Here is a 19,436-nt window from a genome sequence, read left to right on the forward strand (position 1 = left end):
GGCCTTGCATTTGTCCTTCCAACAGATGGCGCATCACAAACACTTATAGTAATAAAATGCATTTGCATTTCCATTCCAACAGATGGTGCATCACAAGCATTAATATTGCTTTTTGCCCATACCAAGTGGCACATAACAGAGACATATGTACACATGGCATGCTGCATGGCACGCATGAACTCTGAGGTCCATGTTGATCACTTAGATGTCCTGCCGGTGGCACAGCTTGTCACGTTTTGTTCTTGTCTGTGTCACCAGCTTACTTAAATGAAGAGTTGTGTTGAAGTTCAGTGCCCTGTGGGTTTGAATGCCTGATGAATTCTGAACAGCACAGCGGTATTTTGTATTTACTGATGGAGTTAGATGTCACTTGAGACGGGGATGTGTTGACGTTGGGGGTGCATTTCATGATTTTAAATATGTGGGACACTGGGGGCCACATAAGGAGGTGTGTATAAGGGATGGTAGACAAGGAAGAAGAGGAGGGTGAGGAAGACCAAGGGCAAACACCTCAAATGAAATACAGGCCAAAGTCTCAGGGGTCCGTGACTGTGAGGGGAGTAGGACAAGTTGAGCTGCACTGGAGCCGATTCTCAGTGGCCCCCATAATTGGGACATTTGGAGCAGAGGACATGTCTTTTTGGTCCCTGACAGTTTAGGACATCAGTGGTGTAAAAGTTGCCGGTGTGTGCTGCTTTTTAGAACAAGAAGGTGGCCATCTGAGGGTGGAGGTGACGTTTGACCTCACAACAGCAATGGCTGACCAATGTAGAGATAGCTCATCAAAACAACGTGACGTCGAATTACGGAGGACAATGTGACCTTTGAAGGGACTCACAGCGTCACACCTTGCTATCATTGGTCAGGTCCTTCAGTGCAGCAGGGAGCCCATGAAGCAAGTGTCTTCACGACCCACCTGAGGATCATCAGAGCCTTGGGGGGTACATTTCCCTTTTGTGAGTCGAGATCAATTGTCAGAGCAGCCCACTTGTGACCCACCATAGCGACTTGAGACCGAGTGGTTGAGTGGCTCAGTTCCAGGGAATGTCTGAAGGACTTTGGTATCCAAAAGGAGAAGGAGAGGAAAGAGCAAAACATAACCGGTCAGTGCCATTCTGGAAGACCCCGGCCAGTGTGGAGGCAATGGGACCCTCTGTGTGCCCAGGAGGAAATGTGGGCTTCTTCACTGTTGTGTCACCTGATTACGTGCCTTGGTGGTCTTTGGAACGCTTTGAGCTTGAGTTGGAGGATCAAGAGCAGGTAGGGAATCGCTGCAATGTCACAAAATGGTGCAAAGCCAGCACAGTGACCAGCAGTGACCAGCGATGACCAGCAGTGACCAGCGATGACCAGCAATGACCACCAGCATGTTGTGAATGTTTTCCTCCTCCTAAATCCCACAGCAGAGCTTTTCTTCGAGTGGTGCTGTATAAGACAATAGTAATGACAATACTAATAATGGACTCATGACTTGTACACAGAAGCGCCTCTCTAACCTGCTCAGGTGCTTTACAGAGACGGCGAGGAGTCACCATGGTCACTCAGCACACAGCACTGATTAGGTGGTGAGGGGGTGACATTGTTGGGGACACTACGAGACAGGGCATGTCTCGGGGGCAGCATGAGCAGCTTGTGGTGGGCAGTGCAGCCAGGACATCATGACATGACATCATGACATCATGATGGCCCCTACTCATTTCAGAGAGTCAGGAGTTGAATTTTAGATCTGATGGACGGCGCGAGCTTTAACGCCACTGTGTCCTCGTCACTGCACTGGGGCTTTGGGGTCCAGAGACAGACGACGGTGTAAGCGCCCCCTGCTGGCCTCACCCCCACCTCTTCTGGCAGAAAGCCAACCTTTCCTAGGGGGCCGAGCCTCAAGGTGCTTAGCTGAAGTTCTGCTGGCTGGACCACTTGTGCCAGTGCCCAGGAACACCCCCATCAGGGGGCCTGTGGACCATCGGTGTGGACACTTTGGCCGCTGAGAACACTAGCTGAGGTGCCAGTGAAGTCCTCTGAATGAATCTTCTGTCTCAGCTTGGACTTGGAGACGTTTTACTGGGACGTCCCATTCACTGGGATGTGTTTCTCTTTGTCCTTTGGTTTTTAGGTGACGGTGACGTTTTTGGAGTGCACAGAGGTGCAGACCTGTCACACTACTGATTTGCGTTACTTAAAAACACTTTTTACTTCACTCGAGTATTTTGTTGCAGTTGGTCTCTTATACTGGAGCTCAACACACAAAGGGTCCGATTAAGACCCCCGCAAACCCCTGGTCATCCTCTTAACAATATGGTGCACGGTCACCCTGTCATTTAACGTCACACTGTGATTCATGTGAGGACACTCGATTGTGTCATCAAGCCATGGGGTTGGTGACAAGTCCCCTTGCCGTCACACACCCAGAGGACCCCGATGGCAGGTCGGCCCCTGCTCTAAGGCCACGGACACTCGCAGCTGGCACTGACTGCCCAGGAGTGTCTGTGACTGACTGGCTTTGTGTGTCCTCTGAAGTTCTTTGGTGGCCATTGTCTCGTTTTGCTGGACCACTCAGAGGTGTTGTGAATGTTTGGGGAAGATCAGAGAGTTTTGAAGAAAAGGTGAGGAGGAATTTTGGAAAGCAGGGTCCAAAGTGCCCAAACTGTGCCCTCACACTGCATGGATTCTTCAGTGCCAATGAACCAAAAAATGAGACATTCAAGCCCACAGCCCCAATCGAGCTAAGAAACGCGCGCTCGGCTTGTCGCATGTCCCCTGCTATCCTGCCTTACTGTGACCGCCAGGCAGCCCTGGGATAATACTGGTGGGTGGGCATGATGTGAGAACGTCCCAGAACTCCAGTGAGGCACATTATACCGGGCAGCGTGATGTGTGGGTCTGGCATGATTTCGAACGACCCCCGGAGCTGGCCCTGTGCCCCAGCCTACTGTCCCTCGATCGCCGCTGACAGGACCGCCAACTTCTCAGCGAGCCCCCGCTGTGACGAGACCTTTACCTGATACAGTATAGCGCCTTTAACAGATGCCAGAAGTGAAGCGCGGTCACGAGACTGTGCCCCTTAAGGTGCGGCGGCGAGCGTGTCGCGCTCCGGGCTTTATACGGCGTGCCATCCCAGCCCCCTGCCTGATCTGAAGCCCCCAGTCGTTTCTTCTTCTCCTCTCCCCCGAATTATGTTTCATGCTCGAGAAGGTAAAGAGAAAGGCCGCGTGCGCCCATGTGATCCGTGGGCACTTTTCTAATTTTAAAACGCGCCCGGCAGGAGTTTATGGCGTATAAATTATGGGGCCCGTGAAGACCACCTGCACTTATTAGTACAAAGCCAGGAGAGTCGCGCAGAGTGCCGCAGACGGGGACCGGGACACGGGGAGCGTCTCCAATATTGTGAATAAAATAAAACTGAGCCGAGTTGTTTCTACATGTCACCGTCGGGGGACAGGCACGACTCCGCCGGGGGACACGCGGCGCAGTTACCGATTTGCCTGTTTCGCGTTATTCGCCGCCGTGGGTCAAGGGGGGGGGGTGGGGGGGGGGGGGGGACGGGCTCTTTTTGCCCGGCGGGGTTCGAAGACCCCCGAGTGAGGCGGTGTGAGGGGACCGGTCCTGGACCCCCCGCTGATTCTCGGAAATGGTTGATGTGTTGAGACAATGACCGAGGGGCCGGCAGCCGGTGACAGCACAAGGACACCTCGGCCTCGCCTTATACGACGTGTTTTATTTTTAAACGCGTGTCCTGCTTGATCAACACTTTCTCTCCCCGAAGACTTGAGGACTGGCGAGGAGGGGCCAAGACTCCCTTGGGGGCGGGCAGAGGGTCCCTGGCGCCCACCCCCGCCCTCCCAATTTGTACATTAATCCTCTCCTCGATCTGCGCTGCCAAGCATGCCGGATGAAACCGAATCTCCATGAAATTCCATCAATGTGCGTAAGGGGGGCAAAAAATGGCAGATTCCTTCGTTCAGTAAAAATAAATTTCTGGGAAAGGGAAAACCAAGGTGAGCGCCAATACCGAGGGGTCTTCAAGTGTCAGCAGCCTACGTCTCTTTTCAGTTTTAAATAAACATCCGAAAGTTTTCCCCTGCCGACCCGCTCCAGGTCCCCCAAATGCCATTTATAGATCTAGTCTGAAAAAATGACATGGCCCCTTCCTTGAAAACCGTCCAATCGAGCTGCACGTGGCTGGACAGTAGGGAGCACTTACCGAAATATATATACTGCCATTGAGCCGGTAACTCATCGAGTTCTCTCCCAGGCACTCACTCGGGCTCCGCAGCACCCCTGCCTTTGCACCTTCTGGACCTCCAACTCTCCGAGCGGCTAACATGGCACCCAAAAAGGACGTGAAGAAGGCCGAGCCAGCCAAGCCCGCGGCGGCACCAGCGCCTGCGCCCGCACCCGAGCCCGAAAAACCCAAGCCTCTGGACCTGTCCAGCGTCAAGGTAACCGGCGTGGGGACAACAGGCGACGCCGAGGCGACTCTGTGCTCTTCTGATGCCGCGACACGAAGCGGGCGCTCGCCTCTGACGTTCGTTTAGCTCGAGAAGCGCACTCTACGCGACGAAATGACCGCCGAGCCGGGCGGTGCCGGGGGGTGAGAGAAAGGGACACGGGAAAGGGACCGGCTCTGCTGAGGGGTCCGTAGACAGACAGGAGGCTCCGGACGACAGAGGAGTGGGACAGGCGCTATATAGTTGACAGACAGACATCAGACGAATTTCAAAAGGGATTATGTGAACTGGAAAGGCACTATATAACTTGGAGATAGATCTGAAAGGCACTAGATAGGAGATTAATACAAAAAACACTAAATGATAGACAGACAGACGGACGTGTAAAGCGCCATATAACAGACAGACAGAAGTGCAATGCACCACATAACGGACACTCGCATGGCAACCCTGGTTCTCCAAACGCTTTTTACCGCGGCTTGACAAAGTACCCTGCAATTGTGCGAACGGTTCTTGGCGAATACGAAGTTGGTTCTCTGGGCTTTGGCTTTTTACTAAGATGCCGACGAAACACAAACCGTTAAGGCGTAGTAGGCTAGCAGGGTACTGAGAGAAGGAGACCCCTGAACTGAGTCATGCAGCTATAAGGGTCCGTTTAAAACCACCAACCCACGGGAATTTTGCAGATCTTTTCTCGGCTATGCATGGCTATGTATGGAGCCTGATACTGATCCAAACAAAATAAATAAGGGGTCTTTCTAGAACATTCATGTGGAGGGATTTATTTGGGAACCAGAAATAAACAGATACGATAGATAGATAGATAGATAGATAGATAGATAGATAGATAGATAGATAGATAGATAGATAGATAGATAGATAGATAGATAGATAGATAGAGTGAAAGGCACTATATAATAGATAGATAGATAGATAGATAGATAGATAGATAGATAGATAGATAGATAGATAGATAGATAGATAGATAGATAGATTGTGAAAGACACTATATAATAGATAGATAGATAGATAGATAGATAGATAGATAGATAGATAGATAGATAGATAGATAGATAGATAGATAGATAGATAGATAGATAGATAGATAGATGTGAAAGACGCTATATAGCAGATAGACAGTAATAAAAACACACTAACTGGATTATATTCCTATTAAAGTTGTTAATTCGAAAAATGTGTTAATCTGCGCGGATGTCTGTCTCTAAAGACATTTTCACTTTTTAAACGTCTTTGCACTCCACTGGTCACATTCAGAGGTTTCTCGCATATCTTCTTATCGACAGATGTTTTAAACAACGGAATTCCATGTCGTTAACAATAAAGCAGTGAAGTAACGAATCGTGTTTTTTTTCTTTTTATTTAAGGGGCTTTCTGAAAGTCATATATCAGTAAACAGGTTTCTTAGTAGATTATGTCACATAAATAAACTACGCGGTTCACAGCACTGCACAACAGTTATTTTACTTTTAATTGTGATTTCTCCGTAAACTAAACCGAAAACAGCCCACCGACACCCGTGCCTGCCTTCGTCTTTGCTCCGCTCACCGTCCGACATTTTTGATTGCGCAGCCGTTTTAACACGCGATGCAGTTTTTGCCTTTGAACTGCGCAATTTCAGTTAGACTGTGCGACATCTTTTTGGCTTTTATTGTGTCATTTGCTGAAAGTTGACTTTTGACACTCCTTATCTACATGAAATGCCCGGGATGGCGGCTGGCATTTGCCCTGAGAAACTCGCCGCATGCTTTTCTTTTCGGGGCAGCACACACCACACACACCCTGAGTACTCCAGCGCTCTGTCCTCAGAAGGTCTCCTAATGAATGTCGTTTCTTCCTGCTCCTTTAAAACTAAAGGCGTCCTGTCCCCCATGCAGACGTCTCCTAGCGATGCAAACGAACACGTCAAAGACGCCCCAGCCGCCCGGCCGTTTCAGCACCACGGCCAGCTCCGGGCTCTTTGACGGTGCAGTACGCGAAGCGCAGCCCTTCCGAATTTATAGACGCGGAATTTGTCGCACCTCCCACTCGACCCCCTCATAGGGCCGTGTAGTTTGAGATGGGGCTTGATGTTTCTCGAACACCAAAAGTAGACAGGGGGGCCACGAGCGACACTTGCGGAGGCCGAATTTGGATGCAATCGTGAGAGCCGCGTGGGGCCCGAGACGCGTTAAGAGATGCGCGCGAAGTTTCAGATCAAATCTCAGCGGTTATTTCTTAGCTTGTGTGTAAAAGCGGGTGACTGCGCTAAATGAGCCGATGGGGTGTAACGGTGTGCCGTGGATCGCTCGTTAGTGCCGACTATGGAAGGCTTTATGGAGTTAATATAAAAACGCACCTTTTATAATGAGATGCCATCTTTTTAAAGTTGGTATGTTACTCGTAGATACTTTAGTACCATGTAGCCCACTCATTTCATGATTGCCCTTCCTTAGCTACAATGTCCACACAGAGACACACACACTGTTAGCTCCGTTCATCCCTCAGACCTGCACAGAGGGCGGCGGCCTTTGCTCTTCTCCCGGCCTGCATGGCGTGCGGTGTTGCCTTGGCATGTTTCTAGCATGGCGTGCGGTGTTGTTGGTGTAATGAATGCCTGTGAACAGCTTGCATGACATTTTCATAGATGATAAACACGATTGCAGTTTTATGTGGAGTTATTTTTCCACCAGAGCTTAATCATAATACTAATGAAGTGTAGCTGTGCTTGCTCTTACACGCAGTGTTTCCAGCTTCGCCGTGCTCGTCGGGCCCGAGTGTTGTTTCGGAGCCTCGGTGAAGCGCACGCCTGCCTGCTCTTGTTGAAATGTCCTCCTCATTCGTTTACCTTGCAGCTCGTCACCAGAGAAGCGACTCTGCTCTTTTAAAACTCCCAAATCTATAAAAGGCACCAAATGACGGACGAGTGGGCGGGGCCAGCTGCCCAGGTAACAGCCGAATGGCCACGCCCCTTTGGACACAGTCACGCAGCCCACGTGTTCGTGTCACTTACTGAGCCTTTATGTCACTTCAACGAGGTCAAAAAGAACCAAAAATCAAACTGGAGAGAATTCCTTTGGGCAGTGAGGGTCTAAAGGGGTCGCTTCAGTGGCACAGTTCTCACCCCCGAGACATCAAATTAGGTGCAAATCCGATTTAAATGACCACAAGTGACCCAATGTGTAACCCTCGTAAAATGCCCGTTCTTTAATGACACGTCACGGTTCTTTACAGCATTGTGGGTTACCTTTGCTTCAATCTGGGGGGGGGGGGGGGGTCTTTGCATATGAAATGGGTTCTTTGTGCTTTGAAGAACTTCCTAATATGCAGAAAAACAGAGTGAGGGCACCAGGAGAGAGTCCGTGTAAAGTAAATATGCAGCGAGCGATGGCATTTCACAAACCCGTCATCATCTCTTCGCGGACATTTACGGTATGGAGACAGTTCTGGATCTAAAGCTCCTTTCTGGAACCTTCGAGAGGACGGGTCTTTGGGAACCAAACTGGTGATTCCCTACGGCATCGCTCTGTAGAAGCACATTCATTCGAAGAGTGTGGGCGACAGATTTCTTTATGCGACTTTTATTTTATATAGCGCCTTACATCGAGCATTACCGCCCAAAGATGCTGGAGCGTTAGTTAGCGGTGACCCCTTCACCATTCTAATCAGTGCCCACATGGCGTGCTCGGTGAGCTCCTCGAACACACACATGTGAAGTAATGTGACACAAATCCCATGGGAGATTCTTTATTTTATATAGCGCCTTACATCGAGCACGCCATCCAAAGACTTTATCGTTTTGATCAGAGAGTTCATTCTAATCAGAGCCTCCGTGGCGCTAAAGTACAACAGCACTACGGCCCACAGCTTGATGTGAAGCCCCCCCCAAGGCCCAAATCCTCCTCACTTCCCTGCCCCGCCACAAGCCCAGCCAAAGCCAAGCAGTAAAACCCATCAAAAAAAAAAAGAAAGAAGACGAGAAGACGCGGTGATGAAAATAACTCGGCGGGCCACCTCCCCTCAGGGGTCTTCCATTCGGGTTTGTCACATCCAGATAATCAAAGACAGGCGCGCCCACCTACGACGCGCCGGGGCCAGGTGCTTGTAAGGCATACGGCCATTCTGAAATTCTGCTGACTTCGACCGCCGAGTCGTGCAGCCCCCCTGCGTTCCTAAAATAGAAGCCCACCCTTCGGCTCGTCTTGGAGGGCCTGCCCGGGCAGGGCGGCTCTCCTTACACCTTGCCCTAAGAAAGTTACAGAACGGCCCACGTGTCACCCGATCTCCCTTGTGACATCACAGCTGTGCGTTAAATAAGAAGGGAGGCGTCCTTGGCGCAGGACCACCAGTCTCCGGGGATTGCACCGCTGACCACTTCTGTCGCCGCTCGCCTGTGCTCACCAGTTCCAGCCTTCAGCCATGGTGCGTTGAGAATGAACTTTGTCGCCTCCTCGCTTCGGGTGTCTTCTCGGTGTCGCGGGCCACCTAGCCAGGTGGCCTTAGTCGGTCCCTTGTGGACGCTAATTTGCAATGCCGCTCTCGGGGAATGTCACGTGCCTTTAGCTTAGCTGTCCACAGACCCCCGCTAGCCGGTGGTCGTTTGGTGCCTTTGCTCTCTCCTGCCCTGTCCTTTCATTCTCTTTCTTTCTCTTTTTCTCCTGCAGTCCTTCTCTGCTGACGAGATTGCCGGTAAGTGACTCAGGACCACAGCGGAGGGTCGCTTCGTGGAGCCATACGACGGTCATGCGCTTCGCCAAGTGACGCATGGAAGCAGACTGGGGATATGGCTTCACATGCGACCCTCTTCAGCCCGGCCTCCGCCTTTGTGGGCACTTGGCAAGCCAACGACGGCCATTGTCCCGCTTGCCTTGACTCACACAGAGGTGGCCGGCTGTCCCCGGCCATTGTCACATGTTTATGTTTTTTTTGGTTGGTTTTTTATCCTTTACAGATCGATTTCACTTCAGAGCAGCAGGAAGGTGAGTATCCATGAATGTCTATCCTGGGTCAGTAACTTGGCGGCCTTTTCAGAAAGCTAAATCGCCCCCCCCCCCCAATGGAGAGGAGGGAGACACAGAGCCCCCCGACCAACGCACTTTGACTGCTCTGACCGTAAGAAATCGTCAAGCTGCAGCTGCCTAATGTGTTCGGTGTGGCCGCAGCTCCCCACCTCAAGCGGCTTTGACTGACATGAAGTCGGGCGGCGTGCCGGGGCTCTGATACGGCCCGGAGGGGGGGGGCTCAATGCCCACCTTGATGTTTTATATGATTATGACTATTGAAGTGGCCCCGTTAAAATGGCGCCCCCTATTGTAACTGCCTTTAAAGTCTGTCGTTTAACAAAAAATATAATGATACAATAAAATAAAATAAGATACAACGTACCTTATCATGTTATTGAAACGCTACTATGGAGAGTGGCGGGGGACCGTAGGGTGACAGCGGGGACCGGCCTATTAAATTAACAACAGGACGGGGCGCTATAGTCGGGCCAGTGACTGGCTGCTGCAAAGACTTCCGAGGTTAATATGCTGCCATCTTTTGATGTCCCGTAATGAGTAAAAGTGGTAGAGCACGAGAGACCTGCTTAAAATATATATATATAGCGCCTTACCTTCCGCCATTATTCTGCAGCATGCAAGATACTGTACATCGTCATCAGCTTTTTCGACAGGATTGTAATTTGTTTGACTTTGAACGACCCCGTGAAATAAATTAAATGGCGCTCGGTGGTCAAATTTCACCAAGTTTGTCTTTTAGTAAGTTCGTCCCGTTTCTTATTCCGTTAATGGACTCAAACAGCCAATGCGTATCGAGAGTGGCATCCGTTGAAAGGAGCCATACAAACAGCTAACCTGCCGCCTTTAACGTACGGTAACCGAACGGGCGCCTGCCTACTGACATGCAACGGCAAAATAAACCGAAAGCCCATCGTCAGTCAGCCATGAAGCGCCCGCGCCGGCCGGTCCGCCTACACGCTCGCTATTCGCCAGGAAGGCGCAGCCTGCCCGCGGCTCTCCTGAAGGAGCAGATGGGTCGCTTAAATGTCCTCGGGGGGAATGTTAAGGAACAGCTGACATGTTCTTCTCGTGTAAGTCGGGCCATAAATCCTTCAACGGCCTCCAGGAGAATCGAATAGAAATAGCCGAGCCTCGGAGACCCCGCCATGCGGGCGCAAAGGAAACTTGGCTTGGGGATGAAAAGAAGTGCACTGTTTTAAGAAGGGGGGCGAGGGGGGGGGCATTAGAAAGAAAGAAAGAAAGAAAGAAAGAAAGAAAAAGACGAGCTGTTTAGCGTCGCCACTCGCCACTTCTCGGGGACACAGTCGCCTGCGGTCACCTGTGGCTTCCTAACCACAAATGCCGAACTCGAGTATTTCCATTTTCCTCCTGTGATGTTTTACTGTATTAATTACTGTACACTCACGTTGCTAAATCCCCAGCCCATGAACTGTCTCATGTAACTCCACGCCATGTCTTTAATGGCCTGTGCGCAGTCTGACTCCTCAGGTCCCCGCTGGTGGTTTAACCAAACTGTTACTTTGGTGGGCTCCTCTCCACACGCGCTCACTCGTCGGTTCTCTTTTTGCAGACTTCAAGGAGGCCTTCCTCCTCTTTGACAGGACCGGCGACAGCAAGATCACCTACAGCCAGGTGGCTGACGTCATGCGCGCTCTGGGACAGAACCCCACCAACAAGGAGGTCAAGAAGATCCTGGGAGACCCCAGCGTTGAGGGTAAGTGCAGGGTGTGGAGGTGTATGGCGATGGGTTTGGTGGGTGCTGCACACCTGCTTTTAGATGGATGGCAAAAGTGACCAAGCTGATGAAGGAAACAGAAAATAAGATAATAAAGGGGGGGGCAAGCGTGACAGAACATAGAACAGCTGATCGCGTTTATTACAAAGACGCTGCAACGAAAAATCAAAGAAAAGCGCATGCGTGCGACTTCACGACTTGACTGCCATTTAAGATAACGGCTTTAGAAAACGGACGGATGGGTGGATGGATGGCTCTTCTAGTTTTGAGTGGCACAACAAGGAGAATCAAGGAGTATTCATCCCGGAGGTCCGTGCGTACAGTTTGCATGTTCTCCTCGTGTCTGCTTGGCTTTTCTTCCCACATAGATATGCAGTTTAGGTGGGATGATCAATGCTAAATTGCCCCCTGAGGTGTGTGTGGTCACCCTACGATGGAGTGGTGTCCTTTCAGGGATTGTTCCTGCCTTGTGCCCGATGTCTCCTGGGACCCTAAATATAGTTTGAAGGCTCCAGCGATCTGCATTCACACCCCAGGGCGGTCGCTATATCTGCGGCGTGAACCTTTCATGATCTCCCCGTGTGGTTTTCTCCTGGTATCCGACTTCCCTCACATTCCTCGTCCCTTCGCGGGCGCAACGTGGCTTTTCACTACCTCGTAATAGAAGGCCATGGAGGATACCAGGAAATGATCACACATAACAATTATTATTATTATTATTATTATTATTATTATTATTATTCTCCATTTCTTTGTGAGAACCCTAACCCTGACCCTAATTGCTGTCCGCCTTGTCACATCTGACCTGCGCTTTACTTTAACTCGGTGATGTCCTCTCGGTGTCCCTCACGTGTTCACTTAGCGTGTCTTTCCACGGCTGTTCGTCTCTGGCGCCCCCTGCCGGGTCTTGGATTAAACTCTCCTTAGCGCTGTATAACCCTGTGACTGGACAGGTGACAGACAGCATGGACTTTAAGGGGCTGTCAGCCTGTCTGTGCCGAAGTAACTTAAAAGCTTTTGCAGCCACATTTAGTATTCTGACCGAGTTCGATAGAAATAAAGACGGGATTTCGATTTTAAACTGAGTTTGCGATGTATCTATCTATCTATCTATCTATCTATCTATCTATCTATCTATCTATCTAAAACTTCACGTGTACGGAGCTTATCGTTGGAGCGAACTGTGAGCGGCGCGCTGCTTATTCTGCTGTGAACGAGTGCTTCCCGGTGGCGTGGTGATTAGCGCAGCTACTTGACGTACGGTTTGACCCCCCCGGCTGGCGCTGGTACTGGCGGTCACTCGTCTTACAATCCTAGACGTGCAGATTAAGGGTCTCGGCGATTTCCAGTTTGATTCCGTGTGGCGTACCGGTTAAGTTTAAACTCATAAGGGTACTGATAGGGTGTGACCCTGAGCGAGTCACTTTACCTGCCTGAGCTCCAGAAATCAACGTCGCCCATTGTGTCTCCGATGTCAGAGGCCGCCTTAAATAATGATTAAATAACGGAATGCTTAATAAACGAATGAATGAATGAATGAATGAATGAATGAGTGTAACAGCCTCCCTCCCTCCTCTGCTCTCCCCTCCAGAGATGAACGCCAAGAAGCTCGACTTCGATCAGTTCCTGCCCATGCTGCAGACAGTGGCCAACAACCCAGACAAGGGCGGCTTTGAAGACTTCGTTGAGGGTCTGCGTGTCTTTGACAAGGAGGGCAACGGCACCGTGATGGGCGCTGAGCTGCGCATTGTGCTTAGCACCCTGGGTAAGCGGCGTTCTCGATCATCACGGCGGCGAGGATCGGTTTGGGCTCAGCCGGCCATGCGGTTAAGCTCCTCGTCTTTCACGAGCTGCTCGTTCGGCTGGAGGCTGGTGAGACACCTGGGGCCGCGTCCTCCATATCTGCAGCCCTTGGGTGGACTACCAGGAGCCGAGAGCATCGAGCACGACTTGAAGGGAGCAGAAGCTCGGAGGACTGCCGTTCCTCCAGGCGGAGTGTGGCACTGGGGTGGCACGGTGGCAACAGGGTGTCTGGGGTTCAAATCCCGTGTGGGTGGAGTTTGCATGTCCTCCTCAGCCCAAAGGCATGCAGGTCAGGTGAACTGGCGATGCTAAGCTGGCCCTGATGTTGCCCATAGCCCCCCGCCGTGATGAGACAGGCTCCATCTTGCCAATAACTCTGCTGCATGTCCTTTCTCGAGTGCTGAACGTCACCTGTCACTAAATATCGCCTTGTCCTCGCAGGTGAGAAGATGACAGAACAAGAGGTCGAGACACTTCTTCAGGGTCAGGAAGATGAGAATGGCTGCATCAACTATGAGGGTGAGAACGCGGCCGGGGGCTCAACGTGTTAGCAGTGCAGTTTGTTATATAGCGCCGGGGAGGGGGGGCTGGACAAGTGGGCTGAGGTGTTAAACGGACTGACATGGAGACCCTCGACGCGCAGGGCCAGCACACGACAGGCAGTGGCCCTCCTTTGTCTTCTTACGTCACTGGACTTTAAGCACGAGCGCCCCCTATAGCGCCTTTCTACAGTGAGAGTTACTTGCATGTCACATTTGTTGAGTTTCTAATTTGTCGCCCATCACGCTGACAGACGCAAAAGCGGCGACTGCAGATTGAAATTGTAATTTCAGTTTGGCCATTTTACCACCAGGCGGCGCTTTGGTGCAATAGCGGAGAAAACGCCGAGCAGCTTAGGCGGTGGGGTGTGGGGGCGTGCAGTAGTAGAGGGCGGGGCCTGCAGAGGGGTGTGGGGGTGAGCAGTAGTAGAGGGCGGGGCCTGCAGAGGGGTGTGCAGTAGTAGAGGGCGGGGCCTGCAGAGGGGTGTGCAGTAGTAGAGGGCGGGGCCTGCAGAGGGGTGTGAGGGGTGCAGTAGTAGAGGGCGGGGCCTGCAGATGGCGCTCGAGTCACTCCTCTCATTCGCTGTGTTTTGTTCCCCAACAGCTTTCGTCAGGCACATCATGTCTGTCTAAAGTGGGCTACGGAATGGTAAGTCATCGGCGGCTTTTCTTCTTTTTATTTCATTAACGACAAATGCGCTCACGAGGCTCGATGGCGAGGCGACACTTTGGCTTCGGCTCTGCCATCCCGAGGCGTCGCTCAGCTGCAGTCCCGTTTGTTGCTCCCACTGGTGCCCTTCGCCCCTGCTGACTGTGTGCTGCCATCTTCTTGTGTTTCAGGACCCGTGCGGACGCCACACTCTTTCTGAAGACCCAATGGTGTCAGGACATCCACTTCACCAAGACGGGCACCTTTTGACCAACACGCCACACAAAGGACTATGAATTGTACTCTTGACCTCCCTCTGGGTTTTCATTTTGATTTTGTACCCTCGTTCATCCATCACAGCCCCCCCCCCCCCCTTCCCCCCTTCGTCCTGCAGCATCACTGCGCTACAGAGGTCGGAGTGACGGAGGCCGCCACACGCCCCCTGCCCACCTCATGCCCCTCCTCCATGCCCTGGCATACTGGTCAGCCTGTGGATGGACTCATCTTCATTCTAACCTTCTGCAGTCCTCAAAGTCTTAATTTATTTTGTCTGCAATGTAATTTCACAGAATAAACTTTTAAGAAAAGTACCGCGTTTGGTCTCTTTCTTGATTTGAATAGCGGGGGTCCCGTCTGGGGATGGCAGGGTGGGCATCCGTGCATGGGAGAAGAGTGTGGAAGGTCCTTCCTGCTCCAAAATACAAACACCCACCCCAGTGGTCCTGACCTACTCCCACTGCTAAAAGGGGGCATTTGAGATGCATTCGAGGTGACAATGTGTGACAAAGTCCGAAAAATCCAACAGGTAACAGCAGGGTGGGCGCGTTAAATAACACAACGAGTGGAAAACCAGGCAGCAAAAAGGAGGGCGACGACCCCCGGACTTTCAATGAACCCGACGGACATTTGAAGTGCCCATTCGCCCCTACCGGGCCTGAGGTGATGCCCACAGCTCGTGCCATCTCTGAACATCAGACAACAAAATGATAAACAATGCGTTATTTGTGAAAAAAATACAAAACAATAAATACAATGATTAGCAAATAAACAATAAAAACACAAAACTGCTACTAAAAAACAATGAAATACAAAACCAAACCTCCGCCCCTCCTGCTCGCCCCTTTAAACCCCTCGTCCTGTCAACTGCCATCCAACGGTGCCAACTTAAGGGCCCTCAGGGGGACATCGGGACTGTGACCTCAAACAGATTAACGCAATTTCACCAAATGGAATTCGCCTTTTAACGCAGATGGGCCCCCTGGCGCTCTCAGCCGCTGTGTCCCTTCGTGCTCCCCGCCCGGCTCTGCCCCATCTGTCACACTGTCCCCCACCAAGGCCATGCGGGGGCCATTCTGAGACCCATCCCCTCCCCCCTCCAGGTAGTCCGCGACCAACTTTGAAGCGTGCGGTGTCACGTGGTGACAGCGCGTCCCTCGGGGTCATCACACTACAATGAAGTGGGCATTGTCACCGACCGACGCGTCATAAACATCGGATGGAGGCAAACAGTAAAAGTTACAATAATAATAATAATCATCATCATCATCAATTATGTTGTCTGTTTCTTTTTTTTTCAGAATTCACTGTCTTAATCTTCTTTATTTATGTATCTGGTTTGTACAATGCTATATACTGTATACGCTGCCGTTCTTTATTATATTCTGTAAGTGCCTTGAGCATGGGAAAGGCGCTATATAAATAAAATGCATTATTATTATTATTATTATTATTATCCTCAGACTGGCCCAGCATAGCAACCCCGACGTCGCGAAGTAAAATGAAATGCTGACCACCCGGCCACGTGACTTCGACTTCCCACTCCGCACGCGTTCCCGAAGATTCAGTCGAGTTAACCCTCTCTCGGCCGGGCCGACTTCAAACCCCGTAAGGCTCGCTCGGTCGTTCACCGCCAGAAAGGAGCGGCTGAATCTGCTCGTGCCAGTCGTTATGGTGGCATTTCTACCTTCGTGACTTTTGTCTAGAAGCGCCCCAGTGTCTCTCTCCATTTTTAAAGCTGCTATATGATGAGGACCTGGATGTGTGTGGAATTCGTGGCGTTCACACTCTTAACGTGTTTATTACTTCGTTGAAGTTACCTGAAAAAGCCATCAAAAGTCACCAAAGTGCTACTGGCGACGATCATCTGGTCGCCTCACTTCAAGCCCGACAGCTAAAAGTGTACTATGGTGGTACACATTGAATGCCATCTGAACGCCATGCCCATCTTGTGAAGGTCCATCACCACCACTGGAGGACGAAATCCACGGCAAACCGAAGAACTTCATGGGCTGAAAGTGCCTCAGAGTGGAGGTGCCCATGCAGTTGGCAATCCTGCTTGGCAAACCTTTGGTTTGTGGTCAGTATGAGGGCATCTATGGGGTTTAAAATGAAAGTGTGATTGGAAACATAAATATAAAGATTTATAAAAGTTGGGGGCTTTGCCTCCTGCCCGCTTCGCTCGCCAACCCCCGTGTTTGGTTTTCCGGACACACACTTTTAAGATTTTTTTTCCTTTGAATTGTTGCTATTTCATTAGTTTCACTTTTATTTCAGAACTTCTGTAAAAACAATATTTGTAATCTTGTGAGTCCCAATATGCTGAATCTTTTTAATGAGGTCACGACAGGTTTCTCTGTTTGGAATTTCAGCAGAGACAAAACGATCTTCATCATCATCATCATCATCAGTCCATCAAAGTAAGTCGAGTTCTGCATTGGACTCCAGTCTGTAAAGTCCTGCTGCTGTCCTCTCACAGCTCCAAAGGTACTTGGGGTCACCAAAGTGACACCCCAGCGTTTGTACAAGGGCGAGACAGAACGTGTTGGACTGCTGGGGTAAATGTAGCTTTTTAAATAAGCAGACAGATAAATATAAATATATATATATACAGTATATATACATGAACAAAGGAACCAATAAATGCATGTGCGCTAAACTCCGTTTTTGAAATTCTCAACATTCTTTATTTGTCACAGGTGTAGTTAGAGAGGACAACTCACAGTGACACACATCCTGACCCGCTTATCACAAACTGTGCAAAGTTAGAAGAATATCAGGTAGATTAACAAAAAGTCATAGATTGAAAGATAACAATACAGTAGAACATAATAAATAAGAACAATGATGTGAATAAAGTAGAATTAAGTGTTAAGGTGCAATAGTGTAGTAATCATTGAGCACAACCCAAGTTCGACTGCTGCAGAGTTAAATGAGGCAGTTTGTTTGTTTGATTGCACCACTGAGATCTTTACTTTCTTTTTTTATATTTTCTAATTGTCCTACTGTCATATCCTTTAACTTTCTCCACTTGTGTATAGCGCCGGCGTTTTGTGTTTTTTGAGCCTTTCTAGTGTCACTGGTGTCAGAGTCTCTGTGAGTTTAGCGCCAACGTCTGTAAACGTCTTTATCAACTTCTGCTTTGTCTTTTAATTCTGAGTCGGATTGCACCTGCGGTATCCACTTGTTCCGGGCTCATGATTACTTTCCTTATTTCCTGAATTTGCACCTCGATTATTCTTTTTAGCTCTTTTTTCTGTCCAACGCATTTGAGTCTCTTTTCTCCGCGCTTTTCTTTCTTCTTCGTCGACGTTTCATTTCTACCATATTGACCGTACCATTATCTCGTTATATCATATTGACCGTACCGTTATCTCGTTATATCATATTGACCGTACCGTTATATCGTTATATCGTATTGACCGTACCGTATCCACTTTATATGCACTGAGAGCCCTGGAGCTGCGTGTGCTGCGTGACTGCCTGCCTTTACACTACTGATTTGGGTTTGTGATATTTCTTGTAAGTAGGCTGTGCCCTGCAAGGCTCTCGTTCTGTGTTCCCGTCAGACGCACCGTGGCAGATCTCCTTCGTCTCGCGGGTCTTTAAATTATCTTTTGAGAAGAAAAACAAGCACAGAGGGCACAGGCCGGGCAGCAGTCAACACAGGCACAGAGGGCACAGGCTGGGCAATGGGTGATGTAGGCACAGAGGGCACACACTGGGCAGCAGTCAACACAGGCACTGAGGGTATAGGCTGGGCAAGGGCCGCCACAGGCACAGAGGGCAGAGACTAAGCAGTGGTCAACAAAAGCACAGAGGGCACAGGCCAGGCAACAGCTGATACAGGCACAGAGGGCACACACTGGGCAGCAGTCAACACAGGCACAGAGGGCAGAGACCAGGCAGTGGCTGATCCAGGCACAGAGGGCACAGACTGGGCAGTGGTCAACAAAGGCACAGAGGGCACAGGCAGGGCAACGGGTGATGCAGACACAGAGGGCACAGGCCAGGCAACAGTCAACACAGGCACAGAGGGTATAAGCTGGGCAGTGGCCACCACAGGCACAGAGGGCAGAGACCAGCCACCAGAGGCTGGGTGGTGGCAGACACCAACACCGGGGCAGAGGCTGAATGCCTGTCGATGCTGGCACAGGGAGCACTGCTAGTCCTTTGCCACACTGTGCCAGAGGGACTGATCTTTGTGACCCTCTGACTCCATCTCTGACAGTTCACTTTTAGATTTTGAAACCTGAAACTCCTGCGTTTAATTTTGCTGCGCACATGTGACGTAACAGATTCCGATGCCACTCCATCGTGGCTCATTATGTGAAGATGCCAGCATGTTGTTCATCGGGCTCTTTGTTTTAGTCGACACAAACGAATACCTGAGCCCGCCAATGCCACATTTGAAGAGGTGCCCGTCTGAAATTAAACAATGACTTTGAAATCTTTGTCATATTCTCCTAAATATTATTTTAATGGAGAGCTGATAAAGGTTTACTGTTTGATCCTGCGGAGCTCACGTGATGATGAAGCACCCTGAGCACCTTCATCATCATCAGTCACCAGCGGCTTTGTAAGGGCTGCTGATGCCGCACAGTCGGCTACTCTGTCAGGATCACCCGGGGGTCGCGAGCCAAAGCGCTGCTCCTCTGCAGACTGAAATGAAGTCGAGTGTCTCTGGTGAAAGAAAAAGAAATACAAAGTTCTTAGCACTTGGAAATATGCACGAGGACGAGCATCTCACTTTACATCAGAACTTCTGAAATCGGAGACAAGTGTGAAATGCTGCGCTGGGTTGGCGCCCTGCCCGGGATTGGCTCCTGCCTTGTGCCCTGTGTTGGCTGGGATTGGCTCCAGCAGACCCCCGTGACCCTGTGTTCGGATTCAGCGGGTTGGAAAATGGATGGATGGATGGAAGTGTGAAATGTTCAGCGGGGTCTGGAGGTTTAGACATAAACTGTACGG

The 19,436-nt window shown here is 50.4% G+C and overlaps 1 protein-coding gene and 1 long non-coding RNA gene across 8 annotated transcripts in view; one reads left to right on the plus strand and one right to left on the minus strand.

The window, feature by feature from the left end:
* Nucleotides 1-4,216: 4,216 nt before the first annotated feature.
* LOC114656448 (myosin light chain 3, skeletal muscle isoform-like) lies at nucleotides 4,217-14,571 on the plus strand. 2 transcript variants are annotated; one of them, XM_028808091.2, is made up of 7 exons: nucleotides 4,217-4,436; nucleotides 9,394-9,421; nucleotides 11,034-11,177; nucleotides 12,790-12,963; nucleotides 13,443-13,520; nucleotides 14,145-14,189; nucleotides 14,381-14,571. In XM_028808091.2, exons 1-6 carry the CDS (start codon nucleotides 4,320-4,322, stop codon nucleotides 14,171-14,173), a joined length of 570 nt encoding a protein of 189 aa, XP_028663924.1. In that variant the 5' UTR covers nucleotides 4,217-4,319; the 3' UTR covers nucleotides 14,174-14,189; nucleotides 14,381-14,571. The 2 variants fall into 2 exon arrangements, with proteins under 2 accessions (XP_028663924.1, XP_028663925.1); XM_028808092.2 differs by lacking the exons at nucleotides 4,217-4,436; nucleotides 9,394-9,421 and adding exons at nucleotides 8,710-8,864; nucleotides 9,107-9,131.
* Nucleotides 14,567-19,436, minus strand: part of LOC127528966 (uncharacterized) — a 524,038-nt gene continuing 519,168 nt past the window's right edge. For all 6 annotated transcript variants that reach the window (XR_007935656.1, XR_007935654.1, XR_007935655.1 and 3 more), the window contains exon 2: nucleotides 14,567-14,648. This is a non-coding gene — a long non-coding RNA (uncharacterized LOC127528966). The remainder of the gene's footprint in view (nucleotides 14,649-19,436) is intronic.

This window comes from Erpetoichthys calabaricus, chromosome 8, assembly GCF_900747795.2.
Source record: "Erpetoichthys calabaricus chromosome 8, fErpCal1.3, whole genome shotgun sequence".
NCBI lineage: Eukaryota > Metazoa > Chordata > Cladistia > Polypteriformes > Polypteridae > Erpetoichthys > Erpetoichthys calabaricus.

Coding starts and splice junctions, on each gene's coding strand:
- LOC114656448 (XM_028808091.2), top strand. CDS start 4,320: ATGGCACCCAAAAAGGACGTGAAGAAGGCCGAGCCAGCCAAGCCCGCG. Junction 11,178..12,789: donor GGGAGACCCCAGCGTTGAGG/GTAAGTGCAGGG, acceptor TCTCCCCTCCAG/AGATGAACGCCAAGAAGCTC. Junction 13,521..14,144: donor TGGCTGCATCAACTATGAGG/GTGAGAACGCGG, acceptor GTTCCCCAACAG/CTTTCGTCAGGCACATCATG.